The 26548-nt window shown below is 29.6% G+C and overlaps 2 protein-coding genes across 2 annotated transcripts; one reads left to right on the top strand and one right to left on the bottom strand.

Moving 5' to 3' along the window:
- Positions 1-6669: 6669 nt before the first annotated feature.
- LOC129913963 (UDP-glycosyltransferase UGT5-like) lies at positions 6670-8692 on the bottom strand. The gene is made up of 2 exons (XM_055992970.1): positions 8278-8692; positions 6670-8166 (listed from the first exon to the last, which is right to left on the bottom strand). Exons 1-2 carry the CDS (start codon positions 8516-8518, stop codon positions 6851-6853), a joined length of 1557 nt encoding a protein of 518 aa, XP_055848945.1. The 5' UTR covers positions 8519-8692; the 3' UTR covers positions 6670-6850.
- A 3213-nt stretch (positions 8693-11905) lies between these two features.
- On the top strand, positions 11906-18663 carry LOC129913962 (UDP-glycosyltransferase UGT5-like). The gene is made up of 2 exons (XM_055992968.1): positions 11906-12281; positions 17334-18663. Exons 1-2 carry the CDS (start codon positions 12023-12025, stop codon positions 18647-18649), a joined length of 1575 nt encoding a protein of 524 aa, XP_055848943.1. The 5' UTR covers positions 11906-12022; the 3' UTR covers positions 18650-18663.
- Positions 18664-26548: the final 7885 nt, after the last annotated feature.

Raw genomic sequence — 26548 nt, 5'->3', positions numbered from 1 at the left:
AGGGAAAACGAGGGCATTTCGATAAAATTACATGATTTTGCATAAAAAAATCAAATTTGAAATTAGCTAGGATTTGATGTAATGCATGAATGCTCCCAATATTTTAATGTGTATAGATCACAATTAAGATCTGTATAGGTACCATAGCTGTATTTAGGTGAGGGGTTACAGGGTTTAACCCCCCCCCCCCCCCCAAATTTTTTTTAGAAAATCATATGATAAGAATTTGAACCTATACGAACCACATACTTGTACAATGTACAACATAATGTATGCAGATCTTGATGGATTGATTTCATATTTTGGTTAGGTATACCTACCTAAATCGATAATCTCCATTTAAGACTTTTCCAATTTTGTCGCGGTTAGGTTTCAAAAAGCTTTGAACAAATTAAAATATCAAATAACAAATATTTTTTTTTTTTAATACCGATTTGTATGGAATTTTCAACCCTCTTATAATTGGTAACTGTAAGTCGTATACACAAAAGTGGATAAACATATATTGAATGTCTCTTCTTTTTAAACAATTTGTTTTTACTAGAAGAGTTCACTTTTGAAATAATACGTCATAAACACAAAATTATGCATTTTATGTTTTTTCTCTGGAATGTTTGCAACGAAACAGCTGAATATAAACAAAAAACGAAATGCAAAAAAAATCTTCTATCAGCCTAAATATTTGAAACTTTCATTTTTAAACGTTATAATATTGAATATTTAAATCTTAAATGGCGTAAAAGTAAACACATTTTTTTTTTTTACCTTCCATTTTTCAAAATCATTCGTGATATATCTACAATTTATTTTACATAGACATTCAATAAAAAAAAAAAAATTGAGGTGGAAGATTTCAATCTGAATTCGATATTAAGGCCGTGTGTAAATTGAGTTAAATAATAAGCCAAGGATAAAGACACTATATAGAGGTCAAAAAATGAAATTTCTGCTGTTTAAGATTTATCCTGTTCTGGGTACAGATTAAATTTGTATCTTCAGAAAATACATTTTTGATAAAAGGGTTTTTGTGTATTTTTGTAAATAAATGTTCAAAATAAACAAATAAATTTGAAAAAATAATTCAAGAACGTTGACCATACATAACACTCAAAGCACAACACGTTTTGGGAGTTTGAAATTGTAAATCTTTTTTTGCAGCTTAAGAAAACTTTTAACCCCTTGTAGCCCCATGTGACATTTCTGTAACAAACCGAAAAAGATCGCCCAAAAGCTGTGAAAAACATATTTTTATTCTTTTAAAGCTTCTTACACAATCTTTAAGAATTGCTTTATCGAAATAATGCGCCATATTTCTAATAAATAGTACCAATAGTTTTTAATTGGCAGTTAATGTTGAAAGTTTGGCTTTTTTGGAAAACAAGCAAATTTATGTAAAAACTACGAAATTCAGAAAAAATATTTTTCGTGCATAAACTAACGGGGTTTTATTTTTGGATTTTAGGAATGCGCCTAAAAATAAATATTAGATAGCTTTTTGTTTGAATTTTTGCATTTATATACAAAAATAAATTATTTAAACTTTTTTTTTACTGTGTAAATTTCGAAATAACTAAGCAAATAATTAATTTATTGAATTTTTAAAGAATACGTGTTTTATTATAGCTAAAGCCCTTTCGATTGACATTATTAATTTTAAAATTTACGATGTTGGGTTACAAGGGGTTAAGCCACTTCAAAAATGTACCCATTAAATATTCATGTGTTATGTTGTGTGTATGTCAAACATTTTTCTTTGGCTGAATATTTAACCCAATTAACAAACAGCCTAAGGCTATACGGCCACGTCCTGAGCGGCTAAGCGGTAATCCTGAGCGACGAGGTGGCCATATCCTGACCGGCAATTTCAAAACCCTACAAGTGTATGAGTATTCGGCTCACACGCGGGAGTCCCAGGTTCGATTCCTATAAGTGCCAATTTTTTTTTTTACATTTTATAATTACAAACAAAATAAAGTTGGTATGCCATATCGTAGTTAATATAGATCAACACCTAAAACCAAAATTTCAAAAGAATCCAACCATAATTTAGGCCACAAACTAAAATATTCGTATTAATTTAGAATATAATGTAGTTCGGAGCTCAGGATTAAAAAAAAAAATAGAACAGGATCTATGTGGCCACCCTCATACATTTTCATATGTTCTAATTTAGTTTTGCGTGGACGTGACGGTACCCTAAGAGACAAGAATATCAACTTTTGGTTATTTCTAGATACTTTTTTAATAGAAACAAACCATCAGTAAGAGAAAAGTGAATTTTTCATTTTATTGCTGTTTAAATCTTTGATTGTATCTAGTGTTTTACGAAATATTTTTGTTTGTATAAGGCTTAGGAAAGCTTCTAAAAAATATTTTTGCTCGACAACGCTCACATGTAAAAATATGTTAAAAAAATTTGGTCGGTCTAAGCTAACCCTCCCCGAAATGAAATCCTAGCTACGGCTATGGATAGGTACCATAGAATGAAACAAACAACACGGATGCAAACTGGTGTAAGTATGAAAAAAAAGTCTGGTAGAAAATCAGCAAATGAGCTGTTATACAAATAAGATAATTTGCAATGAAAACAGTTTTTAGATTTAGAGTCATTTTCTGGATAATATCATATTCACAAGAAGTACAAAGTTATTTGAAAGGAGTAAGTGGTGGATAGAAGTAGAACAAATTCAAACTTTAAAACAATATTGAAAACCTTATTGTTTTAATAAAACATCTTTCTCTGTTTTCATTTAACCAATAACTTTCAAATATTCCATGTTGTACGTATTCCTTACCGTTATTGTCAATGTGTATATAAATAAATTTCAAGTGCAGAAGTCAGGATTAAAATCATCTTTTATAATTTCGTACATCTTATCGTTATAGATCAACTGTTTTTGATTAGAACTAAGCAACTAAAATAATCTTTCAAATCAATTAAACCAAATAAATTTGTCATCCATAACCTTCTGAGAAAATCATTTACCAGCCATGTTTTATTGTTAACTGTGTATGTAACTCAGCTAAATTTGGCACATTATTCGATTGGTACCTACTGTTTACAGTGTAAAATGCTTACTGAGTTACCTATACAAGTGTGTCTGAGAATGCTCTAACTGATACCGATATCTTATCTCTAATCGGAACACATAATTTTATTTTTAAAAGAAGCTATAGTAAAGGTTCATAGATTGAAATTTTATCATTAATATTGATAGAGTATGAGCGTGTTAAATAAGAAGACAAATTGGAAGGTAAATTTCGATTTATTGTACAACAGGTTGTTTTGATATTCAATTTCATAATTTCATTTTTAGTTTCATTCTATATAATTTAGTTTTGTATGCTCGATTAAAGTGTTACCATAAGCACTGGGATAATGTTATTAATAAATATTAATCATCAAATTCGAAAAAAAAGAACAATTTTCCGTTCAAGCGCATCAAGAAATACGAGATATTTATAGGCAAACCATTCTTTTCAAACTTTTTAACTTAAGAGGCCTTAACACTTTTCAATGCTGAACCAGTTTATATCAATTATTTTAAAATTTTTTTCGCTATCACTAATAGTGCAAGAGTGGTATTGCCACTTGTTCATTGCAGACTCGTGAGCTAAAAGCTTGTTTTTATATTTATTTTTATACTTTTACATTAGTACATTTCGACTAAAGCAAAAAAACACATTTTTTAAAAATAAATATTAGATAGCTTTTTGTTTGAATTTTTGCATTTATATACAAAAATAAATTATTTAAACTTTTTTTTTACTGTGTAAATTTCGAAATAACTAAGCAAATAATTAATTTATTGAATTTTTAAAGAATACGTGTTTTATTATAGCTAAAGCCCTTTCGATTGACATTATTAATTTTAAAATTTACGATGTTGGGTTACAAGGGGTTAAGCCACTTCAAAAATGTACCCATTAAATATTCATGTGTTATGTTGTGTGTATGTCAAACATTTTTCTTTGGCTGAATATTTAACCCAATTAACAAACAGCCTAAGGCTATACGGCCACGTCCTGAGCGGCTAAGCGGTAATCCTGAGCGACGAGGTGGCCATATCCTGACCGGCAATTTCAAAACCCTACAAGTGTATGAGTATTCGGCTCACACGCGGGAGTCCCAGGTTCGATTCCTATAAGTGCCAATTTTTTTTTTTACATTTTATAATTACAAACAAAATAAAGTTGGTATGCCATATCGTAGTTAATATAGATCAACACCTAAAACCAAAATTTCAAAAGAATCCAACCATAATTTAGGCCACAAACTAAAATATTCGTATTAATTTAGAATATAATGTAGTTCGGAGCTCAGGATTAAAAAAAAAAATAGAACAGGATCTATGTGGCCACCCTCATACATTTTCATATGTTCTAATTTAGTTTTGCGTGGACGTGACGGTACCCTAAGAGACAAGAATATCAATTTTTGGTTATTTCTAGATACTTTTTTAATAGAAACAAACCATCAGTAAGAGAAAAGTGAATTTTTCATTTTATTGCTGTTTAAATCTTTGATTGTATCTAGTGTTTTACGAAATATTTTTGTTTGTATAAGGCTTAGGAAAGCTTCTAAAAAATATTTTTGCTCGACAACGCTCACATGTAAAAATATGTTAAAAAAATTTGGTCGGTCTAAGCTAACCCTCCCCGAAATGAAATCCTAGCTACGGCTATGGATAGGTACCATAGAATGAAACAAACAACACGGATGCAAACTGGTGTAAGTATGAAAAAAAAGTCTGGTAGAAAATCAGCAAATGAGCTGTTATACAAATAAGATAATTTGCAATGAAAACAGTTTTTAGATTTAGAGTCATTTTCTGGATAATATCATATTCACAAGAAGTACAAAGTTATTTGAAAGGAGTAAGTGGTGGATAGAAGTAGAACAAATTCAAACTTTAAAACAATATTGAAAACCTTATTGTTTTAATAAAACATCTTTCTCTGTTTTCATTTAACCAATAACTTTCAAATATTCCATGTTGTACGTATTCCTTACCGTTATTGTCAATGTGTATATAAATAAATTTCAAGTGCAGAAGTCAGGATTAAAATCATCTTTTATAATTTCGTACATCTTATCGTTATAGATCAACTGTTTTTGATTAGAACTAAGCAACTAAAATAATCTTTCAAATCAATTAAACCAAATAAATTTGTCATCCATAACCTTCTGAGAAAATCATTTACCAGCCATGTTTTATTGTTAACTGTGTATGTAACTCAGCTAAATTTGGCACATTATTCGATTGGTACCTACTGTTTACAGTGTAAAATGCTTACTGAGTTACCTATACAAGTGTGTCTGAGAATGCTCTAACTGATACCGATATCTTATCTCTAATCGGAACACATAATTTTATTTTTAAAAGAAGCTATAGTAAAGGTTCATAGATTGAAATTTTATCATTAATATTGATAGAGTATGAGCGTGTTAAATAAGAAGACAAATTGGAAGGTAAATTTCGATTTATTGTACAACAGGTTGTTTTGATATTCAATTTCATAATTTCATTTTTAGTTTCATTCTATATAATTTAGTTTTGTATGCTCGATTAAAGTGTTACCATAAGCACTGGGATAATGTTATTAATAAATATTAATCATCAAATTCGAAAAAAAAGAACAATTTTCCGTTCAAGCGCATCAAGAAATACGAGATATTTATAGGCAAACCATTCTTTTCAAACTTTTTAACTTAAGAGGCCTTAACACTTTTCAATGCTGAACCAGTTTATATCAATTATTTTAAAATTTTTTTCGCTATCACTAATAGTGCAAGAGTGGTATTGCCACTTGTTCATTGCAGACTCGTGAGCTAAAAGCTTGTTTTTATATTTATTTTTATACTTTTACATTAGTACATTTCGACTAAAGCAAAAAAACACATTTTTTAGAGATTTTACCTAATTATCATAAAATCTATAAGTTTTCTAGCAAATTTGTATCTAACGTTTTTGTGCATTATTGTTTTCTTTATTACAATAAATTTATAGAACACTATGTTTATCATACATTTATATAGAAGAAAATCGGCCCCAAATTCAAAAATTATCATGGGTAAGAAAAAAATAATTAAATTTAAAAATTAATATCTGAGCAATAAAAAAAGATATTAACATTTTAAAAAATGCAGGTACAAGGAAAAGCATTTCTTCTAAAAATCAAGTTTTCATCATAAGTATTAACGGAATTATTAACATTAACATGAGTAAAGGCATACCAAAGTAAGCGTTTTCTAAAATCTTCGCTAAAGGGTATCAACTTTGCAGATAGAGAGTAACTGTAGAACAATTTTTTGCTTAAAATATACCCAAGAATCATCCCTCAAAATCTTCTTATCTCTTTCCGGGAAACCCTATATAGCTACATTTATAATAGTCCTTGAACCATTTAAACTATGTGTGCTATAATTTTATGTTTAAGTTTAAAAGTAAAAATTGTGGAAGAAAAAGTTTTTCTTTGAAAATAGATATTTTTTGAAAAATATCATGCATTTTTTTAATCAAAATCTTAGAAGCCATTTAATTAATTAAAATACCTATAAACAATCACAGTCAAAACCTCTTCCGCATAAATTCAAAAGCGGTTAAGTACCCAGTTGAAAGTAAGCAAACCATATTAAAATTAATGATTGATTAAAAACGCAATGGGTTTGTTTTAAATACTTTACGAATTTTATTTAAGCAAATAAATAATACATTATTTGGTAAATTTTGTTCATTTTTGTATAAAATAAATAATTAGCAACACAATAACTTTTATTCTAACTAAAAATTAAATTTGCACTATTATCTATAGATAAGTTAACAAACAATCAGTTTGTATTTATTTTTCAGTTTGTTTTGACTTTTTGTTGATTTTTCTTGTAGTGATAGAATCCAATAGCCAATTTAAAGATAATCACATGAACAGCTACAAACACAATGAAAATTCCGCCAAACAAAATTGCCATAGCATCAATATTATGGTATGCAATGAAACCAAGTTCTTGTCCGGCTGAATGTAGATGTGGAGCACCTTTATGTCTGGCAACATATTCCACCCAATACACGGCCAAATCCAAAGGATTCATAGGCTGATCACGATATCTCGCCGACATATCATTTACACGCTTTTGGTACTCGGGATTATTTAAAACCTTATTAATCGCATTTGAGAAGCTTTTTTCACTGATGGTTGTGTAATCAACCATAACTCCATAACCACCAATCTCTGCACGAGCCATATTCAAAAATTGATCACCAAACATTGGAATTCCAACAATTGGTTTGCCCAAGAAAATAGCTTCCGATGTACTCAGGAGACCTCCATGAGTAATGAAAAGCTTAACATTTGGATGAGCCAAAATGTCTTCCTGTGGGAACCAATCACTAATATAGACATTGTCACTTTTACCTGGTAGATTGGTATCTTCGAATTTCCACATGACTCTTTGCTTAAGAGACTTAAATGTTTGAAGGATAGCATCACGCTTTTCAGCTGGAATCATGGAACTTTTAAGATTTGATCCCATTGAAAAGTATATAGCACCGTCCTTAGCTTCATCTAAGAATTTTTGCATTTCCGCAGGAAGTGGATTACGTTTGCGGTTGATGTGCATTCCTCCAACTTCAATCATATTTGGCAAATATGGTCGTGGGAAGGCAAGAGAAAAATGAGCATTCAATAGAACCAAAGCAGTGTCCTTGCGAATGTTATCAAGTCCGGCTTTTGAGTTTGGGAAGTATTTGTTGAAAAGTTCTCTTTGCTTAGGCATGTAGTAAGCGTAATGGGTAACAGTCTCAAAAGAAGTTACTGCCAAATTGAAAATTCTTTCGCCAAGTGTCATTCTGTCGGTAAGTGGCAAGAACGTATTTGGAACATATGATGGTGGAGAAGGACTGCCAACGAGATCCGTATTCCACAAAGATGCACCAAAAGTCCCCAATCCAATTAAAGGTGCTTGGAAATGTTCGGCTAGACCGAAAAGTGCTTCAGTAAGGAAAACTTCACAAATTACAACGTCAAATTTCTCTCCTGATGCCATTAGCTTTTGAACTGAGGGTTCTTGTAAAGTACTGTTTGTGATGGTTAGTCCTAGGCCAAAAATAGAAAAAAAGGCCTCAACAATACTCATATCCCGCATATTCATGGCATTTTGGGCGGAATCTGCAAATGAAGAAAAATTATTAGTAAACACTTAGAAATAGCTTCGGTATTCAATTCAAAATTAGCGGGTATTGGTTTGAGTACCAAAACAAAACAATTAATGAAACTTACCTTTTGTGATCTTCAATATATTTGGTGTTGTTATATCACGATAGTTCTTCATTGGTTTCTTCAATGGAAATGGAGATATCACTGTCACATCATGACCTTTCTGTGCTAATCCCTTGAAAAGGGCACTTCCAACAAAAAAGTGAGATCTCGCCATTGTCGGAGCGATTCCGAGGATTTTGTATGCATTGGCAGCATTTAAAACTGCAACAATTATTAAAACACTTGTCCAAAACCACTTCATTATGAACTCTCAATATAAGTTGATACACTGCTGGTATGAAATTAACTACTCCGAGTCGCCTTAACTACTAACTGCGTACTGCGAGTAAAATAAACTATAACTGACAATAACATTCAATATTTCGTTTTATTTAAATACAAACATTTAAAAAAATTAAGCCGAAAACTAATCAGTCAAAAAAGCTTATCTTTGTTTTTTTTTTTGTTTTGCAATGTCATGGATCTAATTATTCAATCAAAAAGATTGAAAATCTTTATAAGCTTCTATGTTTAAGGTTCCTATGAATTTTGATTTTATATCGATTAGATATATTTGTTTTGGGGCATGCTTTACTTATCTTATCTGTTTACTCTATTATGTTTTTTTTTTTTTACTTTTTTGAAAGGCACACATTTAGTTTGAATGATAAAATGCATGATAAGTGATATATGTAAAAGCGAAGAAATCATTCATAAAAAAATATGTTGCTAGCATTGAATTAGAATCACAAATTCCCAAATAGATTTTTATGTCAAAAACCCCACTCCGAAATAAAACATTATTATGAGTTCTTACTTTAAAATTCTTTCGGAAAAAAAAAATATCCTTTTACTTTGGATATTTTAATGAAATGTTTTGTTGTACTGCAGTACTTTCATTGAATTTCACAATTTTGTTTTTTTTTTTTTTATAATTTGATTCAGGATTCAACAATAGATACCTTGACATAATGTGTCATATCGCTAGATTCCATCAACATACATTATTTATTAGCTTGATCACATCTATCCTTAAGCCATATGGTACTTATTGTAATTATACATATAGGCTATTGATTATGTCATTTAGAAAGGAACTAAGACGTTCACGGGTTTTTATTGCAGGAATCGTTCAATGGGTTACAAGAGAAGATAAAACCGCGGAGTGCTATTTAATGAGAGGGTGGAAACTGAAACTTTTTGTAGAGAATTGAATTTTCTATTAGAATAATGTTTTTTAAAAATTGAAAAAAAAATTTCCATACCAAAATAGTCGAAACAATCATAAAAAAATATCGAAAAAATTGAGTTTTTGAGTTTTTTTGCTTTTTTAATTGTACTTTTTTTTTTTGGGTTGAGATAGACATAAACATTGCTCCAAAGAAAAAAAGAAGATTAAATTTCCTTCAAAATGCTGTACTCACTAAATTTTTTCATTGAAAATTAACCGAAGTATGGCCATTTTAATCCATCTTTTTTTTCGCATTTTTAGTTTTACTCAAGTAAAACAGAAACATTTGAGGGGAAAGTACCTACGATAATTTAAGAACCAAGAATTGATAATGGGATTTTGTGGAGGGGTTAAATACAATCATTGTTTACTATGGGAATGGGGTCTATGTCCCCCCGTTTTGGCGGGAGGGGCAAAAATTATTAAAAAACAACGGCAACACTTACAGTTTTGATTGATACTTTTTTCAAAAGCTAGAACTATAAAATTAATATTAATTTTAAAATGAAGTTATTTTAATCAATTGTTTTTGAAATAAACTAGTGATTCCGATAAAGAAAGTATTTTGTCTATTTTTCAATTTTCTCAAAAAGTAGAAGGCATAGGAACATTATGATTTTCATGATTTGATAAGAAATCAATTAAGGCAGTTTACTTTGTCGATCAATTTCGTATTGAATTCCACAATCTTTGTCAAAATTGTACTCAATGTGCTTTTTAAACTTTTTTTTCACAAGTTTTGACTTTGAAATCGGGCATTTCAAAAACAATTGATTAAAATACCTTCATTTTAAAATTAGTATTAAGTTTATAATTCTAGCTTTTGAAAAAAGTATCAATCAAAACTGTAAGTGTTGCCGTTGTTTTTTAATATTTTTTTTATTTTAAGTATTTTTTTTTTTAGAAAAACGAGGGGACATAGACCCCCCCTCCTATAGTCAACAATGATTGTATTTAACCCCTCTACAAAATCTCATTATCAGTTCTTTGTGCTTAAGTTATCGTACTTTCCCCTCAAATGTTTCTGTTTTACTTGAGTAAAACTAAAAATGCGAAAAAAAAGATAGATTAAAATGGCCATACTTCGGTTAATTTTCAATGAAAAAATTTAGTGAGTACAGCATTTTGAAGGAAATTTAATCTTCTTTTTTTCTTTGGAGCAATGTTTATGTCTATCTCAACCCAAAAAAAATGTACAACTAAAAAAGCAAAAAAACTCAAAAAATCGATTTTTTTGATATTTTTTTTATAATTGTTTCGACTATTTTGGTATGGAAATTTTTTTTTTTTTTTTCAATTTTTAAAAAACATTATTCTAATAGGAAATTCAATTCTCTACAAAAAGTTTTGAGAGCAATATATTAAAATTTTGCTCGGTTTACGAGATATATTGAAAAAACCAAAAAGGGGGCTTTTACACCCCTATCTTCAGTTTCCACCCTCTAATTTAATAGCACTCCGTGGTTTTATGTTCTTTTATAACCCATTGAACGATTCCTGCAATAAAAACCCGTGAACGTCTTAGTTCCTTATTGCCCTGTTTTTTTCGACATAATCAATAGCCTAATATCGCTAGTAAGAAACTAGCATACTGTGTAAAATATATTGTACAAAAAAATATCGCTAACAATAATTTGGCGGGAAGGGCGAGATGTGTCATATGATGATATTCCACAAACAATTTTTTTCAATATATTTTTTACCTTCACCTCCTTCCTATGAAAAAACACCTTTCCACTTAATTTTTTTATATACTTACAAAAGCAAACTTTTTCCCAAGTTTCATGAGTGTGTCAATAAATGCCTATTTTACTTGTTATAATGCTTCTACTTACAACTAATAATTCTATTCAAAATATATGGCAATGTAAATTAAATAAAATAACATCAACTAACAGTTAATGGCTACATACTTAACTTCTACAATGCACAGTACAACATGGTTGCCAACTTGAAAAAAAAAGTGCTATAGCAATGCATTTTTATTTTTATAGAACTGTTAATAAATCTTTGTCTTTAAGACTAAACAAAATCGCTCAAAAAAACATTCTGAACAGGTTTAGGTTTTCCAAACCTATTAAAGATAAAAAGATACTTGAAAGACAGAGAAGAACTTCTTGAGAGTAAAGTTGGAGAAAACCTCCTAACAGTCTCAAATTAGCTGCTGAAAAAGTGTGATGCTAATTGATAATAAGATCATAAACTAGAATTTGATCATTTTTAAAAAAACTATCTAATCAACAAACAATTTATTTAAATTTCAAAAGCTAAGCCTAGGTCTACTACACTTCGGAATCAAGAATCTCAAAACGAACAATTGGCAACCATGTAAAACACTCAAAATATGCAATTAATAAACGCAAATCACAAACTATATTTGTACATTTGAATAGAATACAACCTGTAAATTTTATATTTACAAATTCAGTTGTCATTTCTATTTTATTCTCGTCGGATGGCTAAAGTAAATTATTATTATAGTTTATTCGAATAAAGTACCTACCTGTCATTTAATTTTTTTCAATATCGAATAAAATGAGTATAAAATTTAAATGTACCTGGTTGCCTTTATTTATCTGCATCGTTGCTGCTGCTACCTTATCGAACATTGCAGATGGATATAAAATTCTTGGCGTATTTCCAATCGCATCTAAATCACACTTTATCATTGGTGATGCTTTAATGAGGGGTCTCGCTGAAAAAGGTCACGATGTCACAGTTATATCTCCCTATCCGATGAGAGATAAAAAATATCATGGTATTGAAGTTAAGGCTTTGGTTCCAGTTATGAATGGTAGGTTTTTGAAACATCAATTTATTAAAAATAAACTCAATTGGCAGTTTTAATTTGTGTTAAAAAAAAAAAAGCTTTAACCCTCTACTGCATACGAAGCCAAATATGGTTTTGTCTGTTTGTACGCACTTTTCTCTTTTCTGTTACAAAAAAATGGTAAAGATTAAATACAATCCTCTTCTTTGTGTTTCTGAAAACCCATAGAGATAGTTTTTTTCGTGTGTCCGACCCAAAATAAAGGTGTATTTTATGATCACAGGTGAGTCGATCAGTCGTGTACATTGAAATCGAAAGTGTAGAATATATTCATACTTTAAGTGTTAATTACTGCGTTTGTTTGGAAAGTAAAGTGGAATTAAAAATTTATTTCTGATCGATTGTCTAATTGTGTATGCTATGAACCAATTTTTATTGTAAAAAAATTATTGTCCTGTTCTTGGGAGGGTAAAAAGTACGGAAGCCATATTTGGCTTAGTATGCATTAAGGGGTTGTAAATCTACACAATCTGTTTAATTTTTTTGTTGGAAAATTTTGTTTCTTTACATTGTTATTTTGCTTGGAAGCTATGTTTTACTTCAGAAATGGAGCCCCTTCGCTTTAAGAGACATTTTTCTCATGTTAACCCCATTTCCAGCGGAGTAACCACAAAAATTTTAGGGGGAGGGGGGCTCACCTATAATATTTTTCAATCATTTTATTACTTTTTAGCTTTTGTAAGATCTGGGAGTGGGTGAAAATGTTTGAGCAAGACTTACTTCGATAGTGGAAAGAATTTGAACAAGGAAAAATATATATAACGGACAAAAACAAATTGCTTTTCTCGGTTCCATGTCTTAAAATGATCCAAATTTGAATTAATTCTTAACCTTTTGTAATGCAATGTATTTATTTTACTTTATTTTGTTTTTAAATGATAAATATTTATCTTTTGATATTTTTAATTGTATTCTTTACATAATCTGAATAAATTAAATTAGTAAAAATTTTTACCTCTTAATGCACACGAAGCCAAATTTGGCTTATAAACAAATTTTTTAAACAAATTAATTTAAACAAATTTTTTAATGAAAACCGTTTTGAAACAACCCAATGAACCCATGTAAGGCATTTTAAAATTTTTTCGTCCGCTAATATTAATTCATGCAGTAGAGGGTTAAGGACTAAGGACTAATTTCACCGAAATAGGCAGCAAAATGAAAGAAAACCATCATTTTGATGCAACCATCAGTAATCTTCCACCAAAAGAAAACCTACAAATTTCTAGTTTTGTTTCTTTGGGTGAAATTAATAAGATTTTCAAATTGAATGAAAATGTATCTCACAAAGCAAATTTGTAAGCTTGATATTGTAGGCATCAAAGATTTTACATTAAAAACTACACAAATCATGTTCTGAATATTATATTTTGCATATAAAAATGCGGCAAACTGCAAATAGAATTCAACTGGCTTTCAAATTAATAGCATGTTTGATAATGATATTATGATAATATTCTAATATAACATTTATACTTACTTTTCATAAATGACATGGTGTTCGGTAAAAAACAGATAGTTGTCAGGTCATGTTTGTGTGATTGATGTTTAGTAATTTATCATGACAGATGAATAAACTGATTGGATGAAATCATCGCTTGTGCAACAAAGATAATAAAAAAGGTTATAGTTTTTGTTACATTCTATAAATTGAGTAAAGTAAATCAGATAGCTTTGTTAAAAATTTCAAAATGCGCTCTCTGAAATAAAATAGAAAGTCTGAAGATAACAAACGTCTATTCTATGCGAAAAAAAATAGAAAGAAAAGTCAAGAAATTGTTATGAAGAAAGAGATACAATAAACGGATAATAACACTGGTCGGCAAAAAACAAAAACAAAATGGGAGCAAAAACTCTGTAAGGTGATTTTAATTAATTTGAGTATGCTGAATTCAAAACTGTTTACAGATTTATTCCATCACGTCTAGTTTTTGAGCTATGCTCGTCATCACTATTTTCGCTATAAACTCTCAAAAACTAATTTTGAATGAAATGTTTTTTGACGTTTGATCTAAAATATATATTTTTCCGTAATATTTTGCTTTTTTCATCCAAATCAAGAGTCGAAAACTGTAATTTACTTCAAATCTGCTTCAAAAAACCATATGTTACCTTAACCACCAAGATTTTGAGATATCACACACTTCTATATCATCAAATATCTATTATAAAAAAATATAAAAAAAAAAAAAATTAACATTTTAAAAAGAATAAAATATGACTTTTGGAGATTGCATAAGAAGTTTTGCCAAGAAAAATTTAGGGGTGATTAAATTCAACGCCAAAAGTACCGAAAAAACGCGTTTTTGACATGTTAATATTCAAATATTTCGAAAACGTGACGTCACAGTGAAATTTTGATTTCGGATTCGGAATCAGCACACAGCATCCTTTGGAAAAGTATGGGTTGGTTCAAGCTCTTTTTTCGTTACCGACCAGTGTAATTTTTAGTCCACAGTATTCAGGCGCAACTGCAAGGTCATATCTAATTTTTAGTAGCCTTAGCTTAAATTCAGAAATAAATGTTTAAAATTTAAGCTTTCGGATTGAATAAATCATATTTGAATTTTCTTGTTGCTCTTTTAATTTACAGATTTTTTATAAAATTTTAAAATTGCAATACTATTTTATGTGTTTTGTCATAAAAAAAGCTAATAGACGACTATTAGAATATTAGAATATATTTGATAGTCATTAAGTGAAAATGGGCTATGTGAAGTTGGCACCCCAAAATGCAAATTTTTTTTTTCCCACACTTAGTTAAAAAATTATGACAAAAAAACTTTTTTCAAATTATTAACCTCTTAAAAAAAAGTGATGTAATTTGTTGGAATTACCATGGTTAGTTGAGAAAGTAGGTACTAAAAGAAGTACTATTCATTTACTGAAAAAGAAATCACCTCACCCACCATTTAATATTTTTTATAAGCATGTAGCTTTTCTAGGTGGTCATATGGAAAAAATATTTGTATATTTTGGTTTTTATGGTGAAATAAAGCAAACCAACTTAAGCTTTTTAACAGGAATGTTAGGTATATGGACTACATTCAATGAAATAAGAATACAAAGTCAAATAAAAACATTTGAGGCGCAGCGCCCACACCAGTGGATTTACTTTTTCTATATTACAAATTAAAAAGGTCACTGTGGTGAATGCGTACTATTTTTTTTTTTTTTTTTTTTTTTTTGAGGTGAATAAAAAATATTGCTTTTACCTATAATTTTTAAGCTAAGGGTAAGATAGCGAAAATAAAAGTTGAGCTATCCTGGGCTAACCTTGGGCAATAGCACCAGGCAGGTTTGAAAAAAAAATTGCATTTGGGGGTGCCAATGCCAACTTCACATAGCCCTTAAAAAAAAATCTCAAACTTTCGATTTTTTCCTTTGTATGCACCAAAAAACCATAGATCACTTGCATACAATAAGAAAAATAAACTTTGGAAATAAACTTTCGAGTTTTAGCAATAAGTGAAGATTTTCTTAAAAAATCCTTTAAAATTAATGTGGAAAACGTCTTTTGGTAGTAAAAACAAATTTTTAAATTTGTATGACCTTCAGCTGCAGTTTAGCATACTAATTTTTAACTGTGAGACAGCATGGAGGTAAAGCACTCGCCTAGTGACCCTGTGACCCATGAGTTATATGGTTGACCCCCAGTGCTTACCAGTTATTATTTGTTTAGTTAAAATGCCTCCACATAAAAATAAGAAGATTTTCCGCTTCAATTAAGCGGATTTGGTTTTTAGGTGTATCACAACTTTACCGTTTTCTTTCTTTAAAAATTAAATTTTCATATCTATTCGAGAGGACAATTTAAGGATTCGTAAACAACATTGAACTTTAGATAACAATCACAATTGATAGTATGAAGAAGATAGAGCATGCGAAAAAGTGGCTCCGCAGCAATCTTCTCTGTCTATTTGTATATGAAGCTACAGCTTTAACTAATGAAACGATTTATTTCATACTTGAATTTTGGGTTATTCCCTAGAGGGGAATTGAAATTTTTTTATTAAAAATATGGGTAGGTACTCGCTATTATGACTATATTGAAAAAGGTTGTTTTACAAAAAAAAAAAGTTAAGTAACCTTAATTTAGTGAAAAATCAATTTTTTTTTCAAAACGGTTTAGAGAATGTTTGCATATTAGCGGGAAGAGGTTTTCGTTTACGATTGATGTGAAGTCCTCCGACTTCGATCATATTTGGTAAATATGGGCGAGGAAAACTTAAGGAGACATGTTGATTTAACAAATTTTTGTTTTATTGTATTAACTAATACTTTTTTCGGAAAACTATTCCAATTTTTTTTTTTTTTTTGAAAAATGTTTAGGTATGTATATTTCTTACAAAATTAAAGTTAAAATTAAAGTAAAATTATTCTTTTATAAATGCATTAAACAGCCTTAACATTAAAAAAAAAAAACTTTTACCATAAGAGTTAGTACGTGTGAACGTAAGTTTTTCATTCAAACTCATATAACCATTATTTTACCCGCAATATTCATAAAATCGGTTACTATTTCATCATTAATACATTCAACCAAAATGACTTGCTGTTTTTACCATGACTTTGTATTTATTGTTGTTTATATTTATTTTTTTGTATGATGCAATATTTATCTTTCTAAATGACCAATGTTCAAATACCAGCAATTATTATTTTGAAGTTCCCAGTCTATTCTATTCTTTATTATTATAGTCTATTATTATAAGTAAGTGGCTATAGAATTTCAAGAGATACTGTCATAATATTATAATTCTACGTCAGACAAATAAAATAAAGATATAATGTTGTTATCTCAATTATTTGATGCTTTTCATTTAAATCATTCAACTCTGTTGTTGTTGTTTGTTAGTAAAGAAGTTTTTGGGTAGGTTATGTCATAGTTTATTTATTTCAGTAAAAACAGTTATAATTTTATCTTAATTAAATAATTAATTAACTAACTCTAAAATTTATTTAACGCCAATTTAATAACGCTAATTTACTTTTAAAATGTTCCGTTTTTTTCAGGTCTTATAAAGGACTTTCTTGACCTCCGAGACTTGGGATTTTTTCAAACTTTTTCTCAAATCTATGAGATGGGTATACTTGCAACCAATGTCACATTAAACGAACCGTTAGTACAAAAACTGATGAAATCAAAAGCGCAATTCGATGTCATTGTAATGGATCTTTTTGTTGATGAAGCCTTATTTGGTTTTACTGAACTCTTCAATGCCTCAATGATTGCTACCGGTTTATTTGGAGCAACATCATGGAATACCGATCTAGTGGGAACACCTTCACCACCTTCGTATGTACCTAACCCATTTAGTGCTCTAACAGATCAAATGAGTCTATTTGAAAGGATTGAAAATCTGGCTATTCTAACTTTTGAGAATACTTTTTTTAATTGGTTTTACCTTCCTCGTCAGGAAGAAATGCTAAGGAAATATTTTCCAACAATAAAAACGAGTCTTAATGAGTTAAGAAAAAACACAGCTATGGTTTTGTTGAATCAACATGTCTCCTTAAGTTTTCCGCGCCCATATTTACCAAATATGATTGAAGTTGGAGGACTTCACATCAATCGTAAACGAAAAAATCTTCCCGCTAATATGCAAAAGTTCTTAGATGAAGCCAAAGATGGAGCAATCTACTTTTCAATGGGTTCCAACTTAAAAAGCAAAAATCTACCAGCAGAAAAACGTGAAGCTATTCTCAGGACATTCAAATCCTTGAAGCAGAAAGTTTTATGGAAGTTCGAAGATACCAATCTTCCTGGAAAAAGTGACAATGTATTCATAAGTGATTGGTTTCCTCAAGACGATGTTTTGGCACACCCTAATGTGAAGCTTTTCATCACTCATGGAGGTTTGCTGAGTACAACCGAATCGATTTATCATGGAAAACCATTCATTGGAATTCCAATTTTTGGTGATCAATTTCTAAATATGGCTCGAGCTGAAACTAGTGGTTTTGGAATTATGGTTGATTATAATGTGTTATCGGAGGAAAACTTCAAGTCAGCAATATTAGAGATGTTAAACAATCCAAAGTATACAAAAAAGATTCAAGAAGTTTCGGCAAGGTATCGTGATCAACCAATGGAACCATTGGAATTGGCAATTTACTGGGTAGAATATATTGCCAAACATAAGGGTGCTCCTCATCTGCATTGTGCAGCTCAGGAATTGAACTTTTTCCAATATCATAATATAGATATTTTATTTATCTTACTTGGAGCAATTGTGTTGTTAGTGTTTGTGATAAAAATGTTAATTCAGAAAATTAGTTCACATTCAGGTGCGAACTTGAAAGGCAAAGTAAAATCGAAATTAAATTAAATTAATTATATTTTGTTTTTTATTGTTTTGTTATTTTACAAGTGCAGTGTTGTTGTTTTTTAAAGGAGTGCAGACCAGCATCATTATGCCACCTTAAGAACTGGACAATACAATTTACCGCCGAGTAGGTACAAGTGCAGATAGGCTTTGTCAATTCCACCAATGGTTTGTACACCTCGAGTTAATTACGCATACCAAAAATCATCGTTTGTCCACCCTCCGCTTAGGAGATATTCCGAAAAGAATTTTTTATAGCAACTCTAATTTAAAATATAATTTTTTCTGAAACCCCAAAAAGTATTTTTTTTTTTCAAAAATTCAAACGGCTATCGTTTGTCCACTTCGAGAAATGGAAATGGATGCAAACCAAAACTCATCGTTTGTCCACTTTAAGTTTAGGAGATATTCAAGAAACAAATTTTCAAAATTCCCAAAAAAAATACTCATACACCACAGTGTACCACTGAAAATTACAAAGTCCCTAAAATCCCCAAAAATTTAAACGACAATCGTGTGTCCTCTTCGAGAAATGGATATAACCAAAAATCATCGTTTGTACACCCTACGTTAGAAGATATTAAAAAAAAAAACAAATTGTGTGCTAAAAAATCGCAACAAAGGTTACGCATACACCACAGTGTATCAACTGAAAATTTCAAAATCCCCAAAAATTACTTTTTTTTCAAAAATTCCAAACGGCAATCGCTTGTCAGTCTCGAGAAAATGTATACAAACCAAAAATCACCCTACGTTTAGGAGATATTTAAAAAAAAAAAAAACAAAATTTGTACTAAAAAATTCAATGTCCCATAAAATCCCCAAAAACTACTTTTTTTTAAATTCAAATTTTTGTCTTTTGTCCACCTTTACCGTTCTTTACGTATACCAAAAATCTTCATTTGTCCACCCTACTTTTAAGAGGCATTTAAAAAACAAAATTTGTACTGAAAAATCCTAAGACCCATAAAATCTCCAAAAATAACTTTTTTTAAAAAATTCAAATTTCTGTCGTTTGTCCACCTCGTACGTACGTATACCAAAAAATCGTCGTTTATCCACAATACGTTTAGGAGATATTCAAAAACAAATTTTCAAAATTCCCACCTAATTAAAATTACAGAGTCACTTAAATCCCCAAAAATTACTTTTGTTCAATAATTCAAAGGGCAACCGTTTGTCCACCTCAAGAAATGGATAAAAACAAAAATCATCGTTTGTACACCCTACTTTTAGGAGTAATTCAAAAAACTAGTTTTGTACTGAAAAATTCAAGGTCCCATAAAATCCCACAAAAACAAAAAAATTTCCAAAAATTTTAGCACTAAATTTTCTAAAAACTTGACTTAATTTGAAAAAAAAAAAATCATTAAAAATCAAAGATAGAGTATAACCTTTGATTTTTAATGACATGCTCTACAAAAATGAATTAATGTTGTTAATTTTACGGAACATAAACGGTCCATCGCAGCCTAATAATTCGAAATGTTTGTTCAGGTTGTTCTTAAAAAATATTTATTGTTGGAGCTGTTTTTAAAAAGAAATTGTTTTTTTTTTTAATATACAAAATTTTAAATAAATTACAAAAAAAAACTATGTTTAAGAAAAAAACGTCAAAAAATATCTAAATTTACACTAGGCCTCAAGTTCAAATTTGTTTACCATTGTGTAAGTACCTGCCACTTTTCAAATGGTTTACTCACTTTTGTGCGAAAAAGTTCTGAAAATTCCATTTGTACATTTTGCAGTTACAAGGTTTTCAGAATTTGCCATTCATATGATTTTTAGATGATTTTTCATATTTGCATCAATTGGATTGCAAACTAAGATGGACTTTGGGGCAGAAGTTTTAAGTAAAAGACTTAAAGTAAAGTATTTTCAAGCCACTGCACTTGCTATAGGCTCCTTCGTTATAAACAAAATTTTTTAATTGAGTTCGGTTCGTATAATCTGCAGAAGCAAAAGCTCAACTATCGAATAGATGCGCTGATGCATAGTAATTGCTTTTATTTGCTTGAAGAAAAAAAAAATATGCTATTGCACTGCACTTGACGGATATACTATCCGTATCTATGGAACCATGATATTCTCTTATTTATATGAACAACACAATTCTCATTGAGATTGTGTATGCATTTATTTTTCAAATGGTTTCGCTATGAATCGAGTGTGTAGATTTTTATTTTCTATTTTTATTTCTTTTTTTTTTAACCTGTTGGGTTTCCTGTGAGAAGAGCACGAAATTGGAATTTCACCTTTGTCCCGGATTGTTTGCTTGCCTTAAATATAAAATATTGATGTTTGACCATCGGATATTTGTTTGGCGATGCAGTCATGTAGATTTGATCCTGTCTGATGAATTACATTTTGAGTGAGGTGTTTTGGTTTTCCATATATGAAATACAAAAAAAAAAAAAACAAAATAAACTTCCATTTTGTTTTTTTGTTAAGTATTAGTGTTGACTGTTGTGATAGCGAAGCTGTTCATTTTGGTATTATGCGCACCTTGTCATATTGAATTTTTTTTTAAGCATAGAATGGGTATTTTAAAATTTGAATTCACTGCCAGGTTGTATTTGAATTTTCAAGTAAAACCGGGCTATGCGCTATGACGTGTTTGCATAATTTATAATGTCATATAAAATTCAATTGAACATTTGAACAAAAGTTCGATATTTTTTTGTGCTTTGTGAATTTTTGTTAAATAACAATTGAAGCGTTAGGATTGAAATGTTAAAAATGAATTATTAAGATGGAAGAATTATTTTAATTTAATATTTGAATCAGTATTAGTTAAGTAAATGTGTATTAATTTCGAAAATGGCGGTAAATAAAACAATGTAATGGAAATAATAAATTCCAGAAAAAATATGTAACGTAACATAAATTTAATATTTTTGGTAAATGGGTGAATACTTCAAAAAACCACACAAATATATTTTTGTAATATGGATCAGAATCATAAAGGGGGAAAATTTGGTGTTCAGACATTTTTTTAAATCAAAACGTAAGCAAAGTTTTTAGTTCTATTTTATTCCATCGAAAATATTCAAAAAAGCGTTCCCGTAACACGTGCATAAATTAAAAACTGGAATTCAAATCGCTTAAAAATACATTAAAATCAATTTTTTTTGTAAGTATTACTTTGCATTTCTTGCAAACAAATTAAATATTAGAAATTATTAAAAACATTTTAATCATCTAACGTACAAATGGTGCTGAAAGCAGTTTTTAAATTTGACATTATATTGATTATAAATTATAATAATAACACTGGTCAACAAGGTTTTTGCCACTATAACCAAAATATACTTTTCTTTATGTTTTTGATATGCTGAACTCGAATCTGAAGTCAGAAAATGTTTATTGACCGTTTTTGAAATATAACCATTAGAAAATGCCGAAAAACGTCATTTTGGCTGTTTTCGATGTTATGTTTTTATGTGGGGTAATTCATTATGAAAAAATTTGCAACGGTACCTATAAGAACTTTTTTATTCTTTTTTTTATTTATTCTTCCAAAAAATGTTGAAATCTTTCCGATATCTCTTTTACTGCCCGAGATATTTAAAATTTAAGGAGTGGTCGTTGACTTAGCTAGGTATCAAACCATAGATATGAAAGTTATTATCATGCTGATGTAGAATATTTAAATATTTTAACTAGTTTTACAGTTTTCTGCCGAAAAAAAATGTTTAATTCTAATCGATTTCCTAAACTTACATTAAAAGCTTAAAAATACTTAAAAAAAATGTGTAATTTAGGCTAGTATTATGAATTTAAGAATAGAAAGTTGTACACGTGGGTGTATACTTGCTTTTTTTCCTCTTTTTTAATGAAAATATTTTAGTTAAATTTTTATAAATGTGATAAATGAGTTTTTGTTAGTTGGAGTCATTAATTGTGTATACTTTAACTTTACTTAAAAAATTGTACAAAAGGCACGATCTAATTCTCCGTTTTATAAATCACCCCTGTGTCTGCAAAAATTTCTCGACAGCAATTTTGAATCATATTCAAAAAAGATTTACCGTCGTAGGACTTTCATCATTTAAAATGGACTCGTACTCTTCATCAGCTATTTTCCAACTTAAAGTGTAAGACCTAGTGTCGCCATTTCAAGACTCATTTAAACATAACAATGCGCATCAATTTCTATTTGAGGCAAACAAGATCCAATACTTTTTATACAAATCTCATATCTTAAGTCGATGTAAATTTTTTCGCCAGATACGATCTTGAGCTAAAATATATATTCGTATTACTCTTTAAATTATGTCTAGAATGCACATCACATACGTTTTTGTAATTATTCCCTAATTCAATTTCTACACACAATTTATGGAATTTCAGAGAATGTCCTTGATTTTTCTGTATTGTCATTTTGCTATATTTCCGTTATTGTCGGTGGCCAAATAAATTGCGCTTGTATTCTTAAAACTTTTTAAAAAATTTTGTATAAGCACTTTCAAATTTAAACTTTATTAGTGTAAACTTTCATGCTATGGTCCATTTTTAATAACTTTAATGCAGGTTTTTTAGCATGAAAAAAGCGTATATTTTATTTTACCACCGTGAAAATTATTACATAGCTTCTGCGTTTCTCTTCATAGCTCTATTTTGTGATAATATTTTCATTTTTTTATTTTTTGTTGTTGTCCATTTACCTTAAGTCAAAAAGTATATAACTTTCTAAAATACTTTAATCAACCCCCTGTGACCATTTGTACTTTTGTTTCAAAAGTGTTGTCTTTTTCATTTCGTAAATAAGAAGAAGGTATATCTGTCCCCATAGAACCAACTCAAAGAGCATCGTTATTCATGAAGTTTATTCAGCACGTTACAACAAAGCTTTAACGTACCATGAATCTTTTAGTGATAGCCTGGGTTATAAAACATACATAAGGATGAAAGATATGGCCTAAGCTACTGCATAAAAACTTCCTACCCTATATACCCACCATCACTCGTCTATCAATTTTTAATGCAAAACAAAAAAATTGTCTTCCGTGCTTTTCTTCCTAACTTCAAATATAATTAGTGCTTAGAAACTTTTGTCCATAGCCCATCTCCAGCCAACGATTCGAGACACAATTTAGTTGCTTTATTTTTTGGTTAAAATGCAAATTACGAGGGACTTGGGGCAGATTATGGTCTGAAACGAAAAATTTCTTGTTGACGAAGTAATTTTTTAGTGGTTCCCGTGTGGCTATTATATAACTTCCATGAAAATGATGTATATATTTGTGATAGGTTGAAAAAAAATTATTTTTTTGTTTTTTTTTTTTTTTTAATTTGTCATTATTCATTTTTATTGAAATTGAAAATATTTAGCTTGCATCCAAAATATTAATTTTTGTTATTTTGTACCAACCTGGGGCCTTTTTCTCATTGAACATCATCAGCTTAACATCAATAGATCATAGAGAACTTTTAAGAACTTCTGAATTATGTATGAAAAAACGGGTCAATTTTAACGTACCTATTCTTGTCAAGATCGTTAAAGCTTTTGAAAATAAAATGCACGACTGGGTAGCACAAACTTGCTCTTAGAGTTAAAGTTGCTTAAATTTTTAAGACTTTTTATATAGAAATTTGGAAAATGTAGGTACCTACCTACTATTTGGGTACAAAAAAATAAAAAAAAAAAAATAAAATTCGTCTTTTAAAAAAAATGCAATTTTTTAAAAAACTAATTTCTTATAAATAATTTTTTGGAAAAAAAGTTTTAAAATAAAATTGGTAGGTATGTCATTTTGTAGAAATCACTAATCAACATCTTCAAACTAAATTTCAAAAAAATGCAATGTCCCGTTTTCGAAAATTTGATTTTTCAAAAAAAAAAAATTTCAAAATTTTTTTAAAAATCCAAAAATTATTTTTTCGGAAATTTATTTTTGTTTTATATTTAAATTATGTATGTAAATGCTTCGTCACAAAAAGTTTTGTTGAAATCGAATAATCAGTTTCGGAGATAATCGGATTTGAAAAAAAAAACGGTTCTATGGCAGGTACCATTAATAATGATTTTCAAACAAAATTGTTTTCATTAGAAAATAGACCTTATCTTAGAACATATGTACATTTGAACTTTTTAAACTAAATCGTTGGAGCCGTTTTTGAGCAATTTCAACTTTACTAAAATATTATATGACAAGTACCGTTATTTTTGGCCCAAAAAATTTAATTCCAAAAACCCCTCTGGAGAGTCGTTAAATAACGCTACATACCAAGTTTGAAGTCAATCGGTCCATCTGTTTAGGCTGTAGCTCCTTATACTGACAGACTGACAGACAGACAGACGGACTTCCGGGACTCACTTTTTTAGCATTCTCTTCCATCGTAAAGTCATGGAAAAATGTTATCTCAACTTTTTTTTTTTTACGAATGCATAACTTGATATTACCTATATCGCAAGTAAAAAATGTTTCATAGGTCAATAGTTCTAGAACTCCTGTATTTGTTTCTTCCCTTCTTTTTAATATAAAAACAAATACTTAATTTTTAAGACCCTAAAAAATTCAACTTATAGAGAAATTGTACTTGTGAAATTGTACACAAAAAAATAAATTACGAAAAACCTAAATTTAGATGTACATGTACCTACCTCACTTGAACACACACACGTATAAATTCTCGTTCCATTAAGCATTATAAACTACATTAAAATAATGTGTCAATGCTTGATCAACAGTTTTCCCTTCCCCCAATCTATCACTGTTTAAAAAATCCAATAAATAAATTTAAAAAAAAAACACGTATACGCCACAGTGGGCAACGTGCAAATAATGTCAATTACAACTTTGGTATAGGTGCCAACACACCCAAGTCAATATTTAATAACACTAGCACTAAGCAAATGTGGCAAAACATTCAATCTATTTCAATGTTCACAGTTTTTCAGTCTTAACAAAAGCTGACATTTTCATGCATTTTTGCAAAAAAAACTAAGAACAACCTTGTTCATTCTCATTTAACATGTAAATAGTGCTTTGTTGTTTGTATGCTTAGCTAACAATTATTACTTGATTAACTTCATTATGTTTCATCTTCCAAGCCCAAACCACCAAAAAACAAACAAACAAACCTACACAACACCTCATATACTATATAGTCAGAGAGTTAAACAAAACGAGAAGTATTTAAAGCAGCTTCCCGTTTGTTTGCGTTTTTCCCTTCTGTCACGCAAGTTGCAAACTTTTAGCACCAAAGTTACAAGACTTTGTCGGTCGGTACGCGCTCTCGGGTTTGGGGCTTGAACCAGAAAAAATGTAATAAACTGTGCGAACAAAGGGAACATTATTGAGAACAAAAAATAAAAAATAAAAGAAGAAGAAAAGTACAAAATAAAAAAGACGGATAGAAACAGGAAAAACAGACACAAAAGAAAAAGAAACTTGCGGGTGAAAAAGTTTGTAAAAAGACGTTTTTGTGGCGGAAGAATTTCATCAGTAACATGCAAGCGGAACACTCCCGATAGAACCCCTCGGGATTCGAGAAATAAGAAGAAGAAGAATTAAGGAGCATGGAAAAAAAAGAAAAGAACATAAGCAAAAGAGGATGTTAAAGTTATTTTTGTTTTTTGTTTTTTTTTTTTTTTTTTGGAAAAAAAAACATTAAAAAAAAATGAAGCAACTTCAAATTGAACAAGAACTTAGAACTTTTCAACGGTTACGCTACGTTGCCATCATCTCTAAACTCTTCACTCACAGTGCCGGATTTTTTATAAGACTATCTGTTCAGGGACTTGTCAAGAACTAGTTTTAACAAAATGGCAGCGAATTTGTTGGTTGTCTTTTAAAAGTGCAAAGTTCAAGTTTCCCTTCGACAACAAAAGACGACATAACCTCGAAATAGTGCGATCCAGTCTTATAATTTTATATCGTGTTTCTATTTTCCATT

Source organism: Episyrphus balteatus, chromosome 3, assembly GCF_945859705.1.
Source record: "Episyrphus balteatus chromosome 3, idEpiBalt1.1, whole genome shotgun sequence".
Taxonomy (NCBI): Eukaryota; Metazoa; Arthropoda; class Insecta; order Diptera; family Syrphidae; genus Episyrphus; species Episyrphus balteatus.
This window is presented reverse-complemented; position numbering and strand designations above follow the sequence as displayed.

Coding starts and splice junctions, on each gene's coding strand:
- LOC129913963 (XM_055992970.1), bottom strand. CDS start 8,518: ATGAAGTGGTTTTGGACAAGTGTTTTAATAATTGTTGCAGTTTTAAAT. Junction 8,167..8,277: donor TATATTGAAGATCACAAAAG/GTAAGTTTCATT, acceptor CTTCATTTGCAG/ATTCCGCCCAAAATGCCATG.
- LOC129913962 (XM_055992968.1), top strand. CDS start 12,023: ATGAGTATAAAATTTAAATGTACCTGGTTGCCTTTATTTATCTGCATC. Junction 12,282..17,333: donor TTTGGTTCCAGTTATGAATG/GTAGGTTTTTGA, acceptor CGTTTTTTTCAG/GTCTTATAAAGGACTTTCTT.